The sequence below is a fragment of the Sciurus vulgaris genome (assembly GCF_902686455.1).
Source record: "Sciurus vulgaris genome assembly, chromosome: 4".
In the NCBI taxonomy this organism is placed as follows: Eukaryota; Metazoa; Chordata; class Mammalia; order Rodentia; family Sciuridae; genus Sciurus; species Sciurus vulgaris.
This window is the reverse complement of record NC_136464.1, coordinates 66,767,823-66,791,345: the sequence shown is the minus strand read 5'-3', so window position 1 is coordinate 66,791,345 and position 23,523 is coordinate 66,767,823. Positions and strand designations below refer to the sequence as shown.

Below are 23,523 nucleotides of genomic sequence, written 5' to 3'. Positions count from 1 at the left end.
GGAGAGTTTTTGGTAGAGATATGGGTGGCCTCCAGCACACTACAGTTTTCCATTGAACATTTGTAGAATTCTGGGGCCATGCAGAAAAGAAAGCTGAAAACCTAACCAGAAAAATCCCTATAAAGTCTAATGGAACTTTTCAGCAATTTCATAAGAAAATGATTAAAGAGTTTAGAACTTGCTAATGGGAAGTGGACTTGGAGATCATACCAGGATTTCAAATAAGCACCCTGCAGGGACAGGACAAACCAGAAGTAGTAGGAGCTTTTCCAGAACTGCAAACCAGTCTCATTTCAGCAAAATCTTGATTGTATTAAATGAGCATCTGCTTCTCTGTTGTCCTAGTTGGGGGAGGGTAAACCAGCTCGGGAGGAATATATCACCATTGGGCATGTCTACAATTTTCATGTCCAGCATAAAATGAAAAATTTCCAAGTATGGCCAGAGCACATGAACAAAAACAAAAACAAAACAAAACCCAGATAGGCCCTATGAACAGACTGAAAGGTCATCTAGATTTTGAGGTAAGCTAACAAGAACTTTATCTCTACCACTCCTATGTTTAAGAAAATGGAGGGAATGTGTAGAAGAATGAAACTAGATCCCTATCTCTCACCATGCACAAAAATTGATTCTAAGTAGATGGAAGACCTAGGAATTAGACCAGAAATATTGCAACTGCTAGAAGAAAACAGGGTCAACACTCCAATATACAGGTACCAACTTCCTTAATACAACTCCTAAAGCACAAGAAACAATAAGTGTGAAGGCATCAAATTAAACAGTAAAGAAATAAGAGCATGAGGAAAGACATCATTACCCTATGTACATGTATGATTACATGAACAGTATGAATCTACATCGTGTACAACCATAGAAACGAAACGATGTACCCCATTTGTGTAAATGAATCAAAATGTAGTCTGTAAAAAGTTTTAAAAAGTCAGAACCAGAGCATTAATATCCTGAATATATAAACAGCTCAATAAAACTTACTATCAAAAAGCCAAAAATCTCAATCAGTAAATGGACAAATGAACTAAACAGATACTTCTCAAAAGAACAAATACAAATGATTAACAAATATATGAAAAAAATTCACTATCTTTAGCAATTAGGGAAATATAAATCAAACACTATACTGAGATTTCATCTCACTCCAGTGAGAATGGCAGCCCTCAAAAATACAAACATTAAATGCTGGAGAAAATGTGGGGAAAAAGGGACACTTTTACACTGTTGATGGCATTGTAAATTAGTATCACCATTATGGAAATAAGTATGGAGGGTTCTCAAAAAGGTAGGAATGGAACCACAGTGTGACCCAGTAATGCTCCACATTTATCCTCAAGAATTAAAGTCAGGGTGCTATAGTGATCCATGTATACCCATGTTTATAGCAGCACAGTTCACAATAGACAAACTATGGAACCAACTGTCAACAGATGAATGGATAAAGAAAATGTAGTATGCACAATGGAGCTTTATTCAGCCATAAAGGAGAAATTATGTTATATGCAGGAAAATGGATGAATGAGCATGTTATGTTGTGTGAAAAAAATTGAACTCAGCAAGTAAAGAGTGGTATGTTTTTTCTCATGTGGAAACTAGAGAAAGAAAAAGAAAAAGGGGGAAAGAAAGGGAAAAAAAAGGTGGTGGTGGTGGGGATCTCATGAAAATAGAAAGGAAACTAGTAGAATAGAGGAGGGGAACTAGGGGCAGCAATGAGGGGAGGAAAAGGACGGAATGAAATTGACCAAATTACACTGTTATATTGTGTGCATGTACCAACTCATTCCACTATCATATATAATTATAATGCATCAATAAGAAGGAAAAAAGGGGAAAGAGAAAATATATAAAAGATGGAAGATAGAAATACACAAAAGAATGAATTGCATGTTCATCTGTTCAGTTTCATATAGTGTCAGCTCTTGATTTAGACACAACAAAAACAGTATTAGTACACTAAAACCATAAATGGAAAAATAGACAAAAAGAATAAAAAATACAGAAAACAGTATGAGACACTGAAACACAGTGAAAAGTTTAAACACAAGTGTAACTGGACCCTCAGAAGCATCTAAGAAGACAGTAAGGCAGAAACTATACTTGAATGAATGCTCCAAATCTGATGAAAGATATTATTCCACAGACCAAAAATAAAGAAGTCTCAGTTTTTATCCTGTTAAAAATTTGCTTCCTTGTTAACACCCTAGTAAAATGACAGTCAAGTATTTTAAAATGAACATTGGGGCGGGGGTTGGGGGAGAAGATAAGGAAAAGGAGAGAAAAGATATCAGCAGAAAAACAGATTGGTTCAAATTCTCTTTAAAAAGTGATTTGCCCTCCATAAGCTCCCCCACTGATTGGTTAGCCCCACCCACCACTAACAACAACCCTGGCAGAAGACTTATAGCATAGAGACCAGAGGCAGAAGACTAGAAGGCTAGATGTATTTTACTGACAGTGAGGATTAATTGATAGTTTACATAAGGAATGCTTAAACTAACCCCAGCCTTCTTTTCTTTCCTGGCCTCCCAAACAGACAAGAACAGAAAGGTTGTAGAAAGATGAGGGAAAGTCTCAGAGAATTCTGATCTGCCTACTAGAATCCCCAGTGAAAGGTCACAGGCTTATGACTTTAGTAGATATGATTGAAGAGCTCTACACCCCACAGAGAACTTCCAGTGAGCTTGTTAGAGAGCAGCCAGCCAAGAACCACTAGACAGCTGAGAAAAGCTAATATTAAAAAACAAAATAAACCAATAAACAGGACAGACAAACTGGGAGAAAGAGATACTTTTCAAGGACACTTAAAATTTTCAAGAAAACTTGAAATTTTTTATGGTTATCAAGTGAGAGATGAGATCTTTTTTTATGCCTTGAAATAAAAGAATGCTTTACAAAATCTAGAGAAAAAAAAAAAGCAACTTGCAGAAAATAAAACAGCAGCATTGAAACTGAAATAACACCTAGAAATTAAGAGAAAATTTTTAAAAATAAAAAGGGGAGAAAATACAAGTGAAAGATCAAGAGGTCGACCCCCTCCCCCCCCCCCAAAAAAAAAAAAGTTCCAGAAAGAAAAATAGTAAAACAGAGAAGTCATCAAGGAAAAAAATTCAAGAAACTTTCCCAGAACTGAAGACCTGTTTCCACAGTAAAAGGAGCCAATGAGTGACCAGTGCTACAGATGAATACAGACCTCGGTGTGGCACATCAGCATGACATTTCAGAACCTGGAGACAAAAATGGTCACAGACGATGGATTTCCATCAAACTTTTAATCGAAAAAACTGACAGTAAAGACATTGGAGAAATTCCATCTTACAGTTCCTTGTAAAAGGAATCCTCTCAACTAGTCAAACCAAGTATGCAAATAGGAAGATATTTTCAGATATATAAATTTCCCCAAATTTCTCAATCTTTCTCTAACAGAACTACTGGAAGATGTACTCCAAAATGAAGGACAATAGCAGTCACATGGAATCCAGCATCAGAAGGAATAAGGGGAATTTTCATAGTGATAAAGACCCAAAAGGATGTGCAATGGGACTTCAAGGGACTTGTCAAATAAGAAGACTCTAAGATGAGTTAAACAGAGATGGACAGAACACCTTGTGAGTGTGAATATACTGAGAAAAGAGTTGCACAACTGCGGGGGGGGGGGGGCTTACAGGCTACACTCCAATTCTAGGGAAAATAAAACAACATTGAAAATAAAGTTGTCGTGATATATATTCCATATGTGAAGAACATTTACATATGCACAACGACACAAGCTACTAAGTATGACAGAACTCAAATGGAAATGCAACTGTTTTGGGAAATGAGAAAATGGGAGGTGTGCACAGTGGCAGAGATGTGAAAAGAAAAAAAAGCTCATCTTCATTTGGAAAGTCAATAAATAACTCCTCAAGTGGCAAAAATTCAACAAGAAGTATCATAACGTGTATAGCATATATTATTTAGAGACATGGAGGTCCCTAAGATGACTGACTGTTTCTGGAGAAGAGAAATTGGGGATTGAAGTTGTGTGTATATGGGAATTCTGTTTTTTCCTAACAGGTATATCCTACAAAATGATGAGACTTTACTTGCTGAACTTTGATACTATTAAACCTAAATTTAAGAATCTACTGTGCATTACACAGATTTTTTTAAAAAAGAGCTTTGAAATTGAATTGAAAAATAGTTTGCAGAGCACTCATATATAAATCACTATCTAGTTCCTAGGAAAATGCAAAAGTTAATGAGGAACAGCTTTCTTAGCATTCAACAAGAGATGACACCTCCAGTGGTTGTGGGTGTGCAATTGAGTGTCATAAGAGTCCACAGACCTGGGATGCTAACTCCAAAAAGATCAATAAACCACTGCAGATAGTTCCAAATTCTATAAGCTAAAGGTGAGCTGTTGGTTTTAACCTGGCCTTATTTACCAGTTGTTTATAATGATTTTCAGAGACCCCACCCAACCTCCTTTAGAGGAAGGCAAAACACTGAATACAAAGAAATGCTACTGTTTTAATTTTTTTTGGTGGTGGCCACAGTGGGAACAAACTATGGTTCTTACATTTGAGGCCGTGAAGTTATTTTCCACAAAGGATCATTTTAAGTATGATAAATAAATAACATCATCCCTCTTTGGTAATTACAGTAAATTATTTACCTTTGGTACTCTTAGAAACATGCACCAGTGACATTAATTATTGAAACCATGAATTATATCACACAAAAAGGTATTGCCGTTATCATGTAATATTTATCAAGGCTGGAGTATACCGGGATTCCATCTCCCTTGGACCTTCCTTAACTCTTTTACTCTTGGAACTCTGCTGCTCACTGAAGCTCTGTCATACACAAATGAATGAATGCCATACCTGACCTAAACAAGGAGCTATATGTCCCAATCATATATCCAAACAGTAACACTTAAATGTATTTTTAGGTGCCACAGTAATTTCTCCTCTGAGTTTTGCTTCCTTTTCTTTCTTTCTTTCTTCTTCCTCTTCCTTTCTTCTTTATAGAGGTTTCTCAGGTTTATGAATAGCCCCTAACTAAACTTGAATAAGTTACACACAGGCCAATAAAACATGCTTCTCCTACAGTGCATCCTACAGTGGCAAACAACTGAACCTGTGGTTTTATAAATAGATGTTAAATTGGTAGGTTTTTTTTTTTTTTTTCCAACTATACGTTACTTATTTCTACAGACTAGAGTTCACTGAAAGGTTGAATACTTGAAATTTCAAGTATTTACTTATTTTGACGATTTCAAAATGTTCTGATAAGTTATTGTACATGACATAGTAAACCAAAGAAAAGCTTTAGCTCCACTTCATAATTGAACAAGTAGACATTTAAAATGATAAAGAAGATACATACAATGATGGTTACACGTGAACTAGACCTGGCTCTTAAGTTTCCTTCTGCAAAGAGGGGTATTTCTAGCATTTAATGGAAGAGGTTGGCTTTGAGATGAGACACAGATTTGGGTTTTGGAGTTGCCTTTGCCGTCTATTAATGACTATTAGAATGACTCCTGAGTTTTTCACTGTGGAAAGACAACTCAGAGATATAACTGTGGGCATCTCCCTGCCCGCTTCATATTCATTATGGACCTGGAAACATGGTGTCATTTATTTGAGTGACAGACTGGGAAAGGTAGCTAGGAAGGCTGACTCTTGTCCAGCTTCTATTCTCTTGGGTCTTGTCATGGTCCCAGGGAAACGGCAACCTATTCCACTCCCCAAAGCCTACCTCTGTGAAGGGGATACCTGCTCTGGGCTGGCTCTGCTGGTCACTGGGTAGGGAGTCCACCTATTTGAAGGGTTCAGTTAGCAGGCCCACTTGGTTCAGACACTATGCGACTTTCAACCCGGCCTTTATTAGGAATAAAGGAGACATCCTGCCCTTAATCTGTATTTATCTTTGCTTACTGAAGGTGCCTTTAGAGATGCCCCAAATATAACTTGTTGGTTTTGTGATCCTTAGGGTATTTCTCTACCTTTCTTAGACTCAATTACCTCTTTCTCAAGTTGGGGACTGGTTGATAATGTACATTTAATGAAAATGTGCATTAAAAGTTTGGTACTAATGTCAGTGTTGGTAGGAAATTCTAATAAGGCCTCCTTATATGTGTAATGCCTTTTATATTTTTCAAGGGACTTACCTTTACATTAGCTTCTTTGTTATAATTTGTGAGGGAAACAACAAAGAAAAACAGCTCCAGATCCAGCTTTGGACCTTTATAGTTACATACACAGGATGATTGTAGCAAACCTTGAGGGCCAATTCAGTTAGAAGAAGGCATCTTTTAAAAACCAAGATCTTACTTATTGGTTCAAAAAATGTTTAAATTCCTTCCTTAAGCATATTACCACAACTTACTGGCATCAACTCAATGACAAGGATTGGGCTAGGTCTTTAAATTTGTTCTTTAAGTTCTCAAAGCCTGGAAGAAATATTATGCTCGTTTCACAGATGAGGAAACTTAAGGTTCGGAGAGACTTCAAAACTTGGCAACATAGAGTTAATACCTAGTACATTATCTTAAAGAAAAATTCACACTGATTTACTAATAGCTTTTATGCCCAGGTCCAAAGTAATATGAATATGCATATCATCTTCCATCTTGGAAGTGATGTCAAGGATACTGTTAAACTCAAAATACACATTATTCAATAGAGTCCAAAGCCTGACTAATGATGATATCACTGTCTCCAAGAGCTTAATACTTTCCAAAAATAGTTTCTCACTAGCCCTATTCATCAGAGGAAAGAGGAGAGCAAGTACACACTGGCCTTAGAAACAAGGGCACACCCAAATGCCCAGGTCTGGAAATAAATGTCTAGGTTCAGAAGCATGAGGAAGGAGCAAGAAAGTGTTTTTAAAGGAAAAAGAAAAAAAAAAAAAAAAAGAGAAATTCAATTAGCTCCAGTGTTAAAAACTCTTCAGGTTGCCGTCAACTCTCAATGTAGAATGATACCAGTTATGGTCCAGGACTGAATCTGCAAACTCCTTGTCTGTCAACTCTGCCACCTACCGGAGCCAGCCAAAGATGGTCCTGCGAATCAACCAGTCGCCTTAACAGGCTGAAGGGAACAGAATCCAATAACCTCACAACAGGTCACATGCAAAACTCAGTGCATCTAATCTTAAAAATGGTAAACACGACTGAGCTGAGTGACAGCTGGATGACATAACCAGTCTGGAAGCCCAGGAAAGCAAAAGCTTGTCAAGGATAACTCCACCCTGTGGGTGTCAATTTCTCTACACAAAGAACAAGGGACGATAGGTTTGAGTCAGGCTGTGGCACTCTTAAGCCCAGCAAACATCAAGTTAAAAACCTCCATTTCTGCATTCAGCTAATGAGTAGATAATATTAACTGCACCTATTCACTGTGATTATGGAATAGTTCAAGTAATGTAAACATGGTTTGAAAATTCTACATTGCTATGCAAACACAAATAATAATAATCTAATACTCCTACATTTTAATAATTGCATTTTTTTTTTTTTTTTTTTTTTTTGGTGGTGGTGCTAGGGGTCAAACCCAGGGCCTGTGCACACTAGACAAGCACTCTCCCACTGAGTTAAACAGTTCAGCAAGATGATTTATTTCTTACATTAATAAACACTGCATCCCTTTATGTACATGTTTAGAATAGCATACCTTTGCAGATAGTAGGGATAGTCAGAGCAGCTCTCTGGAATAAAAATAGTAATGGCAGTGCTATTGCTGTGTGAAATATTTGTCTGAACAAGGACTTTTCCCTCAGCCAATAAGCTTTACTAAGATATGTCATACTCTGCAATATTAGAGTGGCTCTATTGCTTAATCATCAGCAATATTATTGAGATTGGGCTCAAGCATCTGTGAGACTAAAGTTCTATTCTTGGCTTTACCCTGCTAATAGCTGTGTGACACTGAACAATTAGATACTCCTCTTAGTTCCAGTCTTCCTGTTTGTAAAGTGGCAATCGTAATATGGTGGCAGGAAGCATGAAAGGACATGGCTCATTTAGTAAGGTACAAGGTACCGCACTAAATACTACGCATATTCACTGTAGAGTGAATATTGAGTAAAATGGCAAACTGCTACCCAAATAGATAGCAGGTGTGTTCAGACATCCAGCATGACCTCTTTGAAACATTCTTTAAAGAAATGGATTCTATAAAATAAAACCTGATTCAAGCAACAAAATAAAATAAAAATTAAAGGCTTACTCTAATGAGGAAAGCAGGTCTTTTTTTATCCTTAAAGTTTTTTGTTTTTTTTTTTTCCCCTTAAAATCAACCATTACTGCCTTTAAGACTTATTTTGAGACTAGAATATAAACTATAGTGAACAGCAAAGTGAAGTTTGGTTCTTTGGGATTTTCATTTCTAAGTCGTTTATGGATAATTTAGCTATGAACTTCAACAAAAAAAGGTGAATCAAGGTCAGCACGGAAGCTGAGCATGTCAACCTGCTGTTCAAAACATCTACATACATTATACTACTTTAAGTAACTCACAACACCAATCTGTCTGCCTTAAAAAAAAGTATCTGTAATCTTGTTGACCAATCTTCCTGAGGTGTTGAATGAATCACCTGAGTAATGCTGGCAAAGCAGTTGGAAGAGAGAAAGCAGCATATTAAATGTCACTAGTCAAAGGTGCTTATCTTCCTGGGGACTATCTCTAGCAAATCTTTAATCCGAGGATGGCTACCTTCTGCCGCCATGCATGTTTCTCAGCTCCCTTAGAATTAAATAAAGAAATAGGAAGGTTAATGTGCTATTAGGGGTGGTGGGCGGGGGGCATCAGGGTGAGCAGCAGGGGAAAACCTAACTAGAAGCACAGCCAGCCTTTTGGATTAGGTACTGTGCTCCTTTTCTATTACTAAAATAACTGAAAATGCCTAAATCTTGAAAAAGCAAGCATGCAGTTTCTGCAAACTAAAGAAGCCACCAATTTGCAAACTACTTGCTAGTTTGTATACTAAATGACTTAATTTATATGAAATCATTCCTAGCCTCAGAAAAGACCAGAATTCCAGACTATAAGATAAACAAAAAAAGAGTTATGGGGTGGAAGATGTGGCAGCTGCCCGCATGTGTACGGTGGCCATCGTGAGGTCTCCTGTATCACAAACAGAATCGTCCCCACAGTCAACATTCGAACAGCAAACACAACTGTTTAGTTAGATAAACTTTCTCAACTGTTCGGTGTCTGAAGGTCTGCCACTTTTCCCTTTAGTAGAAACCATGTGGGCAAATCCGGTCTGAAAAGAGAAGTCTGTGAAAAGAAGGCAATCTCATCAGAGGGAGGCAGCAGAGTCAAACAGCTGCCATTTTTCTCCTTTTAGATGCGCTGCCTGTAAATCAACAGAACTAAGAAAATAGAAGGCACTTATTTTATAATGATTAACTGGCAAGAGGCTCCTTTCTAAAACTGTTTTTTTTTGGGGGGGGGGTGGGGGGAAGGCCTGGAAATACCAAAGTTTACAGCTATTCTCTTAAATTATAGCTTGTTTCCTTTTTATTTGGTTAAAATTAGATTTATTTCTAGAGAGAAGACATACAACAGAATCTCAAGGTTGCATGCCACTTTAAGATGCTAGAAGACTTTATACGTTGTCACTGATTTGTGGTTGTTTATGCCAGATTTGACCACCACTAACCACTAGCGTTATCAGTGAGGACAAAAACTGGACCTAAACTGGGGGTTGGGGAAGACTGAAATTGTTGACAAGAAAGTCTGGGTGGTGCTAACCTAAGGCACAGTCGAACCCAGCTGTAGCTCTCCCAGCAACTTTGGGCTTAAGTCATCCTTAGAGCCTCAGCTTCCCTAATGGGGTTTTTCTTTCTCAAAAGGCTGGACAAAGTCTCAAATTTGAGTTTCTCACTAGATTGACTCAAACTTTGCTTTTTGATAAGTAATCACTGTACTCCAGGGAAAGGGTGCTCCGCATGGTCAGGTTTAGGCCTCATCCATGGAGGAAAGGAGGAATTTCCACCCCTTTTCAATCACACTGAGCATCAAGTAGGGATGATTAATGATTACACCATCAGATCCTACCTGCTACTGCCATAAAAATAAGCATATGCAGGAAGCCAGTTGGGAGTTTGTAGGAAAGGGGACCCACACTCAGAAGTGTCTTCTGCTTTTCTCCCAGCTGTAACTATCAGAAATCCTACTGAATTAAACGTTTGTGTCTACAGTATACACCCTTTGGTCTTACGACTACTTCTAGGTCATTCAAACAAAGTGAAATTAATTGATTGACCTGGTAAATATTTGTAAACTACTATCAGGCCTTCTCCATCCTATCTCTCTAAAGATCAAATATTTCCACCCTTCTCATGATGCCTTACCTGCCATGATTCTAAGCTCTTTGTATTTTTCATAATCTGTTGTTGAATACGTTATAGTTTGCCAGTTCATTGAGAAGCATAATAAATAATTTATTAGAATTAGAAATAAGCATAGTGAAGAACACTTATGTCTAAATATATAATCCTTCATCTAAAAAATGGACCAAGATAGTGGCACTGCATTAAGAAAACTAACAAATGTAAGATCCCGGAGAACAGCCTGCAAATTCTTGGGCACTATACCAACTTTTTCTCACCCTGAGCAGTACAGACCATACAATGTGCTAAAAGGAAGCAACCTGGGATCACATGGCCAAGGACTCTGCCACTTGCAAGCTATGTCCCCTGATGTGAATTGCATAAGTTCTCTGGCCTCTGTTTCTTCATCTCTTTAATGGAACAAAGAAATCATCTCATAGGGTTGTTGTGAAATATAAACAAGTTAATACTGGTAAAACAGGATAGTTCCTGTACACAGGAAGAGCTCAAAATGTGCTGTTTTCACCACTAAGCATCCTCGCTATTGTATCTCCAGGTACTCAGGCATCTCATCAACACACTCCATTTATGTAACGAGGCCTGAATAATCTGGACTATACACAGTGATTACATAAGCCACCCCAGACAGTTCCTTTCAATAACTATGTCAGAAGAAAGGAAAGAACCAATCTACCAGTCATCCTAGATAACCAGGCTTTAGACTTATCCCTTTTCTTTATTAATTCCTATCTGGAAAGAAATGTTTCCAAGCACATATAGTGCCCTAAGACAACCTGACACACAACCAGCTGAGCTCATAAAACAAATGCATTAGGTGCTGAATGACCAATATAGTCATCCCTTGGTATTTGTGAGGGACTGGCTCTAAGACTCACCCCTTCTACAAATACCCAATTCTTCAGATGCTTGTCTCTTATATAAAAAGGTATAGTATTTGATATGCCTGCCTTATCAAATACTTTAAAACATCTCTAGATAACCTGTAACACCTAATATGTAAATATTTATTACACTGTATTGTTTAGGGAATAATGATAAGAAAAAAGTCTATACACATTCAGTACAAATACATTTTTTCCTGAATTTTTTTGATTTACTGTTGGTTGGGGTATGGAGGATACAGAGGGTACATTGTATGTAAAGCTTTCAGTCAGAATTGCTGCAGCTAGTGGCTCCGACACAGGAACATCCTATCTCCAGGTGACGGTGGATTAATAGGCAAAGGGAAGGTCATGGATAAACCAATATCATATATTTTTTAAAAGAATCCACTTTCACCTATCCAGCAAAGATGAGGTGTTTTACAGACTAGTCATGATGAAGGCCCCAAAGGGAATGGGAATATGTTTACCCTCTCCCTTCACTCAGCACAGGATCCTAGGAACATGGGAGTGGCAGCCCTATACTAATCATCCTGGGTCTTTCTAAGAATTAGCCTTTTCCCTGTCCTACACATAAATAAGATATTAGCAACTAAGTTAACTAGCAACTAAGTTAAGATTTTCAGAATTTATTTTCCCTCTAGTTTTCATTTTGAAGGTGTTCCTACAAAAAGTTGAAAAAAACTGTAGAGAATATCCATATAGCTGGGCACAGAAGTACACAACTAATTCCAGTGACTCAAGTGGCTGAAGCAGGAGGATCTCAAGTGTGGGTAATTAGCCAGACCCTGTCTCAAAAATTAAAAAGGGGTACTGATGTAGCTCAGAGACAGAATGCCCCTGAGTTCAACCCCCACTATGGCAAAAGGAGAAGGAAAAAAAAAGGTTCATCTCATAGGGTTTAATAATTCAACAATTAACATCTCACCATATTTGTGTGCATGCACTCTCATGTACTCTCTTTCGATGAGTCATTTAAAATAAATAGCTTATTAACGCTTATATTATTCTTTAAAACTTCAGTATGTATAACCCTGAGAGAGCTTCTCCTGCATAGCTTTAATAGTATTATCACTGCTATGTAAGTTAACAATTTCCCAATGGTGTGTATAGACTGATGTGTGTGTATTCATTACATTTTCAAACACATACAAACATTCTCAGTTGGCCCTAAAATGTGTTCAGGACTTTATCTTTTTTTTTTTTTTTTTTCAAATCTCTTATCAATTTGTCATGAATTTGTGTTGTCCTGAGTAATGTCACATGCTCACTAAACATGCTGGTTTCACAAAGGAGGTCGATCAATCCATGGGGCATGCTGTGGCCAAGAAGACAACTTCCTGTTTCTATGGCTTTGACCTTGAGTTTTTCTTTTAAAAATTCATATCATTCCTATGCTCTCCTCTACTGTGTGGTTTACAGAAGCATTTATGATATCCACTCAGATGTTTCTGAAACCTTAGCAGCAACAAACTGAGTCCAGGAACATCAGTACTGCCTCAGAAATTGTCCTTGTCTTCTATTTATTTTCACAAATCTTTAGTTCTGAGTAAATGTTGCCCCTCCATTTTACCTGAGTAAGCGCATCTTGGTAAAATCTAACAGGCAATGGTGTGAGAATCCTCAGAAACCTGTTTCTGGCCTGGTAACACCACAGACATTTGGATTTTATTCTAATGTTGATGGTCAAAAGTTAGGAGGAGGGGAACTATGCAGGGAGTAGTGGTGGCGTTGGTGGTGGTAGAGATGATAATGATGAGGTCATGGTGATGGTGGTGGTGGTGGTTCCAACTTCAGGCCCTCACTCTCAAACAAATATATATGCAGAAATATCAACCTTAATTACATTTGATCAGGAATCCTTCAGCACAGGTTTTAGATAAGCGCAAACTGTCACTGAGACCCAAAGAGTCTCCTTCCACCTGTACTTGTATAAGCTTTGAGGGCTTTTCTTCCTCAGAGCATGGAGGATATATGATAACACAATAGTAAAAGTGCTTATTCTATCTACTAACATCTCATTTCAGTTGGAATTCTGAACAGAGCAGCATTAACAGACTAGAATAACCAACCAAGATGAGAGTTTTTCAGAGAATCTCTCCTAATAACTGACAATGCCTTATATCCAAGAGCTTAGCTTCATTATTTGAGATGCCCACTTAAACCCATGATATACTATTACACCTACAATCATTTTATGAAGATTTTTGTTTTCCATCTGATCAACTACTGAATAGCCTCTGTATTCACCTCTTTAAGTTCTGCTTGCTAAGATGGTCTAGAGAGTACAAAATAATATTTATTATAGGTCCTTGTGAAGTATAATGCATATCTGTGTGTCTGGCACCAGCATCTATAGACATGTAGGAGTTCTAAAAGTTGAAGTTACTCATTGCTTAACTTCTACCTTGGGCATAACTGACTATCACTTGCTTATCAGCTTCTATTCACCTTTGTTGTGCAGTGAATAAATAAGTCTCTCATGATTTCACCAATTATTTACATTGCTAAAATATTATAAACCATCTTCAAATTAGTTTCATGATCCAAATAATTTCACTTATCATCAGATGCACATTTAAAATCAGGTATTGTGTATATCTAGAAATTATTCGAGAGTCATTCTGAGTTCATATGCAGTAAGACTATGCTTCTGGGACATTTTATATTAATCTAATATCTATTTAACCATAATTATTAGAAAGAAGAAATTGCACAAATGCCCAATGAATCTCAGTAGAGATTCTAGGAGAAAGCAAAATAATGTCACATCTTGAGAAGGCCCATCACAGGTAATTTTGAAACTAAGGGGTCAAAAACATGACAAATCTAATCTTTAAGTACTTATTAAAAACAATTCTAACACATATACATTGTTTGACTAGCAAAATAAAACCTTCATGTGAATAATTTTAGCAATTTTGGCTAACAATTATTATCAACTCTCTCTTAAAAATTTAAAATAGATTTGCCCTAAAGATGAGAAAGGTAAGTACACCTTTCCTAGGACTTTGAGTTCCTCTCAGTGGAATTTGAGGAACTCACCTGCAGGAGAGAGGTATTTTTTCTAATTATACAACGGATTCTCTTTTTCAACTGGCTAGTACCATAAGGGTTACAAATGCAAAGTCAATCACACAGAAAGATAGGGTTTTTTGTTACAGAACATAGAGCCGGATTCAGTCACATAAATGGAAGTTTAACAATCAAAGAATATTTTAAGACTGCATACCTGTTCTTTGGATGGCACAAGGAGTTCTTCAATCATCATGCTGTCCCGTGCGTAGGAGCTTCTGTTCAAGGTGTAAGACCTATCCGAACTGAAGGAGCGGAGGCTGTTGTATTTACAGTTAACCATTCAACAGTGGTAGATGATGATGAGATGAATAAAAGAAAATTAATGCATGCAACTTGAAGAACAGGCAAGATGGCTAAAAATATCGACAAATGCTTTCCTTGAAAGAACATCATCAAAAATAAAACTCTTAATGTTTGAATCAATGTTTTTAGTGTACACAACCTCATGATCCGGTTTTGTTTAAAATTAGGCCAATTGGTATTAACTCTGTGAGAAGATGAAATGCATGAAAACTTTGAATGTTTCACCATGCAGCTGAACCAACAGAACATTTAGAAGAATCTGTAGATAATTGACAGTTGTTTTTTTTAGGATTAAACTGCATTTTTAGAGTCTCCTGTCCTTTCTGGTTCATGTCTGCTTACCTTGCACTACTGACTGGAATTATGTCTGCTGTGAATGCACCTGTTTATAAGTCTTTAGAAACTATATATAGGAGCGCTCTGGTTTGTAGTTACTACTCATGGAAAACATTAAGAAGGAAGAGCATTATTAATATTCCTGTCTGACCTCTTTATCATCTTCTTGGCCTGGAGGAAACATATAATTTCTCTGTATGATTACTCTATCCTTCCTGCAAATACTTGTTTTCCCTTGGCTTAACTCTTTTCTTCTTCACTCCTTTTATTGCTCTCCTTTCCAGTCTCTCTCAAGACCTCCAGGTAATCTCTGAACTTCCCAGAATGCAACTCCCCCTAATTCCCTAAAGTACTACACCACACTGACTTCTAAAGTAAGGCACTGGACGAGAACAGCTCTGCCTTGTCATATTGGTGACTTTGCATATATCCACATAAATCATGCAAAGATTGAGATTATAATTAATGTGGGTCTTGGATTAATGCCTTGTGATCCTCCAGGAATAGGGACAATGCGGGCTTCAGAGGAACTGCTTTGAGGTCCTCTCCCACTCACCTCCCTGTCTTACCTGGAAGGCTGTAATAAGACAGCTTTTCATTACCTCACCTTTCTAATGAGGCACGAGGCTTCCTTTATTATCCTTAGAACAGCACTGCAGAATACAAAACTGCTTAGCTGAAATCTAGAACTGTCTCTTTAGCAACCCCTTTGTTTTGGTGTCCTTATCAGTGAAGAGACAAAATTATAGGAAATTTTCTTCTTTTCACTACCTGTAGAATTAATAAACCATTGATTTAATGTAGCTTATTGTATCTTCACCAGCTGAACCAGAAAAATGTTGACTCTGTCTTTGCCTTGCATATGATTGACAGGGGAAAGAGCAAATAAGAGGTAAATAAGGAATGACTTCTTACTTTGCATGAAATGATTTCTTTTCTCCACTGCATACCATTCTAAAGATTACCTGAAAGTAGGTACCTTTATAACAAGATTCAGAGGCCCTTAATATTACAGGCATTATTCTATAAGCCTACACAGATGGTAGATACATTCTAGGATTTGGTTATGAGAATCTCAGACTGATCTCTGAGTCAAAAATATCACTGTTCTACAGTCATTATTTAGTATATTCAGCAAATAAGCACTAAATGATCATTATCCCTTAGAGGGGCAGTTGCCTAGTAAACCACATGACTAACCACTTGCATAGCTAGGCCCTCTGTACCCAATCATGTCACCCATAGCTCTTCCTTCCCTCCATCAGTTGCAACTCAACATTTCTGTTACTCCTGTTTCTAGTCTATTAACTTCTTTCAAATACAGTAGAAGCTTCCTAAAAGTGGGAATTCTTCCTAACTCAACAATGTCCAATTGAACTTTGTGTTATGCTGGAGATAAACTATATATTTGCAGTCCAGTATCAGTGGCCAATGGCCACATATGGCACTGGGCACACGAAGAGTGGCTAGTCTGGCTGAAAACAAATTTTTAACTAATCTGAATTTAAACAGCCATAGGAGGCTAGTGGCTGCAATTTTAGTGTGGCTTCTAAGTACTCATGGTAATGTTTCATCTTGCTCACTGATATGACTTGAGAAGCATTAGGAAGCTGTACTCTGTGCATTAGACACTCTTTTCTTCAAATTATGATTTCCAGTACATGATATAGTAGCAATGGTGGCACCTGAGACAGTTTTCTTGTATAACATGTATATGAAGACTTAAAGGTTTTTAAAAGATTACAAATTCATTTTAATTTCAGTTTTTAAATATACTGAAGATTTGTTGATACTTTTAAAACATTCTCTCCTCCATTTAGTTTATATATGAGTGGCATCTGCAAAACAGAGCCCAGAACTGGGAACAGGAAGTCCTAAAGTAGTCTTCATTCAACGTGATGTCTAAAGTCCGACTCCTGATCATTCCAGACCAATGCATATCAGACAGATGGAACCCAGTAAATCCATGAAGCTTCACTCTGAATCCTTAATACAATGAAGTATACTTTTGGGTATTAAAATTATTGATTATTTACTTAGGGGTCTGGAAAGCATTAAACAGTTTTTAACTAAGGTCGACAGTATTATTTGTAGCCATCAGTATACCCTAAGTGTTAAGTACAGGAAGTGTTAGAAAAACATGCCTTGGAATTCTAAAATTATACTAGTACATCTAGCACAACATAAATAAAACAGCAACCAGCAAACAAACAGCTCCTCAAATCGACTTTTTTCTTTAAACCTACTGAAACTTTTTCAGTTACTTCATGCACTACACAAAACTTGTTAAGGGAGAAATTCCTTAAGTATTCAGTCACTTATTTCTTTGTAGGCATTTAGTTTCTCGCTGATTTTATGTGTCACAAAACTGAGTTTCTAAAGCTGAGCAGAAAAAAAAAAAAAAAAAGGCACATTGCAGCACATCACAGCACAACACAGCACAACACTGAAGAAAATAAAAATGAGAAAATGAGCCAGAGAAGGGCAGAGAAGCACCATAAAAGCGCCATGTCATCTTACCTTATCTTGGGACTATTTTAAAAGTATTTTTAGAAAAAAACCAGGAGAAATAGAATGCAAAAAAATCAGACAGGGGAAAAAAGAAAAAAAATGTTATGGTTGAATGAGTTACACATTTAATGTATTCCTTTTTAAATGTTACACTCAGAATAATTTGCTTGATAATACTTAACAATGTTCTTTAAAAAAAAACGTTTGCCTCTGAGCATAACATGAGTTGCCAATGTCAAAAAAAAATGACTTACATATAATAGCAACAAATAATGGTGCAATCAAAATTAGAAGTGGAAAGCCCTGGAATTACATTAAGAAAAAATTATAGGAGACAATATTCTGGTTTCATATTTCACTGGATGTCAGTTGCTATAACTTTCTATATACTAGTGATTTGATTCACAAAATGTGAGGACAAGAAGGCTCCTAATTATCGCATTACAAAAGTTACAGAGCTCTACACAAGATACAAAGAATCCTGAGATCCTTTATGACTCTTCATATTTTTGATTGTAATTTGTTGCTGTGATTACCTAAAATACTGCATATTTTTAAAGCTGCTTTTCTTCTTGTTAATGACACCTGCTACAATAAGAGCTTAACATCTTTTAAATATATATTTACAAAGACAAAGTTCTACTAAGTGAGGTTCAAAATTCTATTCTAAAAAGACTAACTTGAAGAAAATCAATTCAATATCTAAACTGGCCACACCAACCACACTGAGAATAAACTCCAAGGTTTACTTTGTGGGAAGTGCCATTTACTATTAGACAATGAAACTTTTTACAACAGATTCTTAAACTATAGGAAAATGTCCTCAGGGCTCTGGCTTAGAAGGTTTAATTATTAGCTTTAAAATAACTTGACTGTCAGCAAACAGGCTGTTAATCCACACCAGGGAAAAAGAAGTCTCCAAATTCTGGACAAGGTCCTGTTTCTTTCAAACAGTGTAAGAAAAGTTTGAGTCAAGGTTTTCCACATACAAAAGTTTTACGCTTCAGTTGTAAGGACTGAATTTACCACCATTCCTGTCTATGACTTTTGGTAAAAGTCATTGCTATAATAACAAGTCCCTTTACAAACAAAATAATGGAATAGTTTGGAAGGGATCATCTACACTCGATAGATAATTTCAATAAATATACTTTTTTCAAGGATGCTCTCTCTGAAGTCTCAATAATAAATAAACAATAAACACCTACATACATATTTCTTACTGATTTGCAATTAAGATTTTATTTCAATATGGAACAAAATTTAATTTTGAAACATGTGACCTGGATTGGTTCTCCCAGTTGTTGTCAGTGAGCTCATTTGTTACTATGCTTGAAGCATGACTGCAAAACGTGGGAACGAACGAACAAACAATTAACATGTTCGATCACATAAAATTAAGGACTGAAAAACCACAAAGGAAAACAGCAGAGCATGTGTTTGAGAACAGTTCACCAAATTCACACCCTCATCCAAAGAGTACGTTCTGGGATAATGTGGAAAATGAAAATGATGTTGGTTTATGACAAATCATGGTTGTTTTAAATTAAGTATGAAAACCAGCAACAGTAAACTACCTGGCAGAACGGGCTCCAAGACTAAAGCCCATGTAACCCTCTGCAGGCAGGGAATCATCACCCAGTTCCTTAAGGTCCTGTGGCCCAAGATATTTGTCTGTGTCCCCTGTCATTGCATCTTCACCTGCAGATGTACAGAGCAAGACAAAATCAGAAGGCTCCCTTTTGAGTGCGTACCACCTGCAGAGAAAACTATACATTATCTCATTACCATCTTCCCTTAGCCCCTGGATAATTTTTGTAACTACCATTTAGGAAGAAGAAAGCATAGGTAGAGGTTAGCGCACAATTTAAAGAGTGAATTTAAGTAATGCATCCAGCTCCAAGTGTTAAGTACCAATTTACAAACCTCACCCCCTAACTCTGTCCTCCACCTTTTTGAGCCCCAGCTGCCCAGAAAGGTGGATCTTGTGCGTCAGAATTTTCCTCAGCTCACCCATGATGAGGACAGCTTGTTTGAACGGACATGGATTGGAAAATGAGAGCTATCTCATTACTGCTCTTAAAATTTTTGTGGGAAGGGAACTTTAAAAAAAAAAAAAATGGTTTTCTCACACACAGGACTTCGGTTTGGGGCTTATGTAAGAACCTAGCAAGTTATTTATGTGTGCTATAACTGCTCATTTGGAGGACCTTGGAACACATTAACTTTGAACTGTTTCTAAACTTATCAAATTAATAAACTCAGTCAGGCTGTCCCAATGCTTGAAATCTACTTAGAAAGCAATTCTGCCTTCTACAAAGATAAAATAAGGATTTGAAAGGAGGACCACATAAAATTGTTCTTTAACTATCAACACAAAGAGTTAATCACATAAAATAGTTTTACTAGCTACACATGGCTAACGTGACCTCACATGGAAAACCACATTCCAAGAGTGACAGGGCAGGTTTTTCAATTGTCTTTGCCCTCTGGGATGTTTCCCATCCTTCTCAAAATATAGCTAAGACTGTGAAAAAGTTCTTTCCACACACAGGCAAACTCTTTTTTTATGACCCTTTTTCTCTTTCTGGACACAAGCTTGGCTAGCCCAAGGAGATTTCAAAGCCCAAGGAGATTTCAAATCCCAAGTGTGCATGTTGTGTTTTCTCAAAGGTAAGTGATTCATCCGCCACAGCTCTATTTTCCCACTCCATTCAGTACCGTTTACAATTTCCATTCATTTAAACTCAGGAAACCACCAGCGCTCAACTTTTAAACTACCAATCAGGTCTAAAAATACGCCGTCAACTACTGTTTTTGCAAATGTAAAAACTAAACAGATCAACTTTCTACTGCTATCCAGTACCAAGAGATTATTTTAAGTAACAATTTACAGCTGGGCTAGTTGCACATTCATTGCATCTGAAACAAAACCAGCACACCCCAAGCACAACTTAAAGAAAAGATCTTACTCTGTGGTAAAGCCATTTCCAGCAAGCTGGGCTGATCAAATGTTTTCCTGATGTTTCCAGGAATTCCTTAGGCAGTGATTTAGAATCAACCTCCAAACCAGCCCAAGCAAACCAATCCCTGGGTTGGATCCACTCTCTTCACCACGGCTGCCGAGTTCCCCTCAGCATCTCGGTCTCCTTGTAGGCAACTGAGGAATTACACATCTTTTCCCGCTCACCCGAGTGCAAAGATTTTCAAAATTTCAGACAGAAAGAAAAAAAAAATCTGGCGACACTTAATTGAGATTAAGATCCTTTTGATCCCTCCGCAGACATCCTTTTAAAGCGCCTTCTGATTGGATTAAGAACTCTTCTGGCAAGCCTCTAGCAGGACCGAATGGTGACATAAATGCAAGCCCATGAGTTATTTGTATGTAAATATGAGGACTGCTCCGGTGTAGATTTTCGGTAATTTGATACCAGCGCTCCGTGCTTAACTGGGTAACTGAGACAGCTTGAAATGTAGGGAGAAAGCGCGAGGTGCTGCATTTAATTAGGAGGCGACTCTTCTCAGATATGAATGAAGAAACAGCCAACTCAGGTAGAGCAAAAACATTAGAAGAAAACAAAGAAGTTGCCCTGGTGGGGAGTGGCTGGGAGCTCCAGGCAAACTTTCAACTTTGTTCCGAGCTGGGAACACCAGGAGCCTCAGTTATTTATGGTCCCTGTCAGGTGGAAGGAGGGGGAAAAAAGAGAGAGGGAGGGCCTGCCCTTGAGTTGAGATTGTGAAACTGTGTGGCGCGGAAGCAGCCCTTCCAGAGCTCTCGAAGACGCACCTTGGAGCACACTTATGCCCACCGATTTTTATCAGGAGTTTGAACGAGGGAGTAAAAGCTAGACGTGCTGGGGAAAGCAGCTGGGTGTTCTACTCTGCTTCTGACACAAATTCAACTCTTTAATACCGGAGGTGCTGACTGGTTCTCCCTCCTTGAGAGGTCCCGCGAAAGGAGCCAATCCCTTGGGAGGGTCCTGCTGGTTGAAGAGGTCGCTGTCACCCCTGGTAGGAGGCAGTGCCCAAGAGGTGTGGCTGCCACTTTGCTGTTACATTGTCTCTTTGCTGGAACTCAGGGCCTCCCTTCTAGGTGGCTCCACCCTGTTTATGCTGGCAATGAGGAAAAAATTAGCAGGGCTTCTGCATTCTTCATCAGGGTACACTGGAGAGGCCATTTCGACCTCCACCCACCCAGCTGGAAAATTAAGACTAGAAAGTAAGGGTTTTGAAACTGTCTTGAAGTAAGCTGCCCATAGCACTGCTTTATAAAATGCATCTATTCCCCTTGGAATGCTGTTACCTAAATATACAGCAATTTGAATCTAGAGAGCTGATGAGGTGGGAAATGAATTTGTTTTCCCTGGGTAAATGCATAAATGAATGAATAAATGAATGACTCACAATATTAAAATATGACACCTGCTGCTTTCATCTGATCAGCCTGGCTGTAATCAACATTGTAAATATAGAGAAATAGAAGGGAAGCCCTTTATAATGCCTGGTACTATTGACAACTATTCTCAAGCAGAAGAATAATTTCCAAGCTCTGTTAAGAATGGGAGGAGAAGCCATGGTTTAAGAGGAGTAAGGTCTGATCGTTACTCTGGTTTTCCACATCTAAAAAACTGTCCAAACTACTTAGCAAAGCCTTTTTCAATGACTGCCATTCATTCAAACCTCCCTGTGATGCCATGTACCTTTCCCTGGAGTGAGTGACCAGCCTCATCTCTTGTCACCCTGCCACACCTACCCAGCCTGCCTGTCATAGCACTATTTCAGTCCCTAGAATTGCTTCAACTCAGACATTGAACCTTCACACAGGGTGTACCTCCTGGATGGAACCTCTTGCCCTTTTCTCCATCTAATTTCTCCAGTCTCTGACTCTTCCTAACATCCCTCTCATCTCCACTCACCATTTTAAGTGTGGGTGTGCTTGTTAGAATGTACTGCCAGTGAAAACACCTGTTGACTCTCTGTTGCCTGGTGAGATCCTTGAGTCAAGGAGTCATTTTTTTCCAGGACCAGGCATACTGGAAGTTCCCTCATAGTTTTGGAGTTCATGATTGCTAATAAGAGGTTAGTTTGTTTTATTTTTATTTGTAAATCTCCAAGCCACAGTAATTTAGCACTCTTTTCAAATTAAACTTGATGACTGGCATATGGTAAAGTTTCAATGAAAGTTGTTTCCATTATTTCTTTACCCATCCTTCTTAGATTTTGGATTGGTCAGTATGAAACCAGAAGAAGCCCTGGGTGGGGTGATGGTAAGAACTGTCAGTACATTTGGTTAAAGATTAATTTAAAAATAGCCTGATTACAGTAAATAATTATGTACTTCCCATTTTAGAACAGTGCAAATATTCCTTTTAAAGTGTGGAATTTAGAAATAAAGGCAATGGTATTATTTTAATGCAGTTTTGCACAGTTGGTTCTCTGGGTTCAAATCCAAGCTCCACCATTTATTGATTGGGTGACCTTTGAAATGGCATGTAACTGCTCTGAGTCAGAGTTTCAACCTCTACAAACTGGGAAAATATGGCTGCCCCTACCCTGACTTTCTGGGGAATTCAGTAATGCACAAAGGGAGAGCTTAATCAATATTGTGACTCTTATTCTACAACATAGCTTTCTCCAGTGCCCAAATATCTGAACACATGAATTCATGTAGTTAGTATTTAAGCCGCTTCTATTTCTACTGATAAAGGAAAAATCTAACCACAGCAGCAAAATATCCCTTAACTTAATCAACTAATACAGGGCCTGACTCATCATAGGTATTCAAAAAATACTTGTTGATTGAATGAATGAATGACTGAACACTGACAACAAAATTGCTGTGCATGGTGGTGCACACCTGTAATTCCAGCAACTCAGGAAGCTTAAGGCAGGAGGATTTCAAGTTCAAGGCTAGTGTTGGCAATTTAGCAAGACCCTGTCTCAAAATAAAAAAATTAAAAGTGCTGGGGATATGGCTCAGTGGTAAAGCACTCCAGGTTCGATTCCCAATACCACAAATAATAATAAAAATAACAATAATAATTTACTCCT

The 23,523-nt window shown here is 37.8% G+C and overlaps 1 protein-coding gene across 26 annotated transcripts in view; it reads right to left on the bottom strand.

Moving 5' to 3' along the window:
• ANK3 (ankyrin 3) overlaps positions 1 to 23,523 on the bottom strand; it is a 621,742-nt gene that overhangs the window by 76,358 nt on the left and 521,861 nt on the right. For all 26 annotated transcript variants that reach the window (XM_079136414.1, XM_079136437.1, XM_079136438.1 and 23 more), the window contains 2 exons: positions 19,050 to 19,173; positions 14,477 to 14,579 (listed from right to left, as the gene is read on the bottom strand). In XM_079136414.1, the coding sequence (XP_078992540.1) occupies positions 14,477 to 14,579; positions 19,050 to 19,173 (227 nt within the window). The remainder of the gene's footprint in view (positions 1 to 14,476; positions 14,580 to 19,049; positions 19,174 to 23,523) is intronic.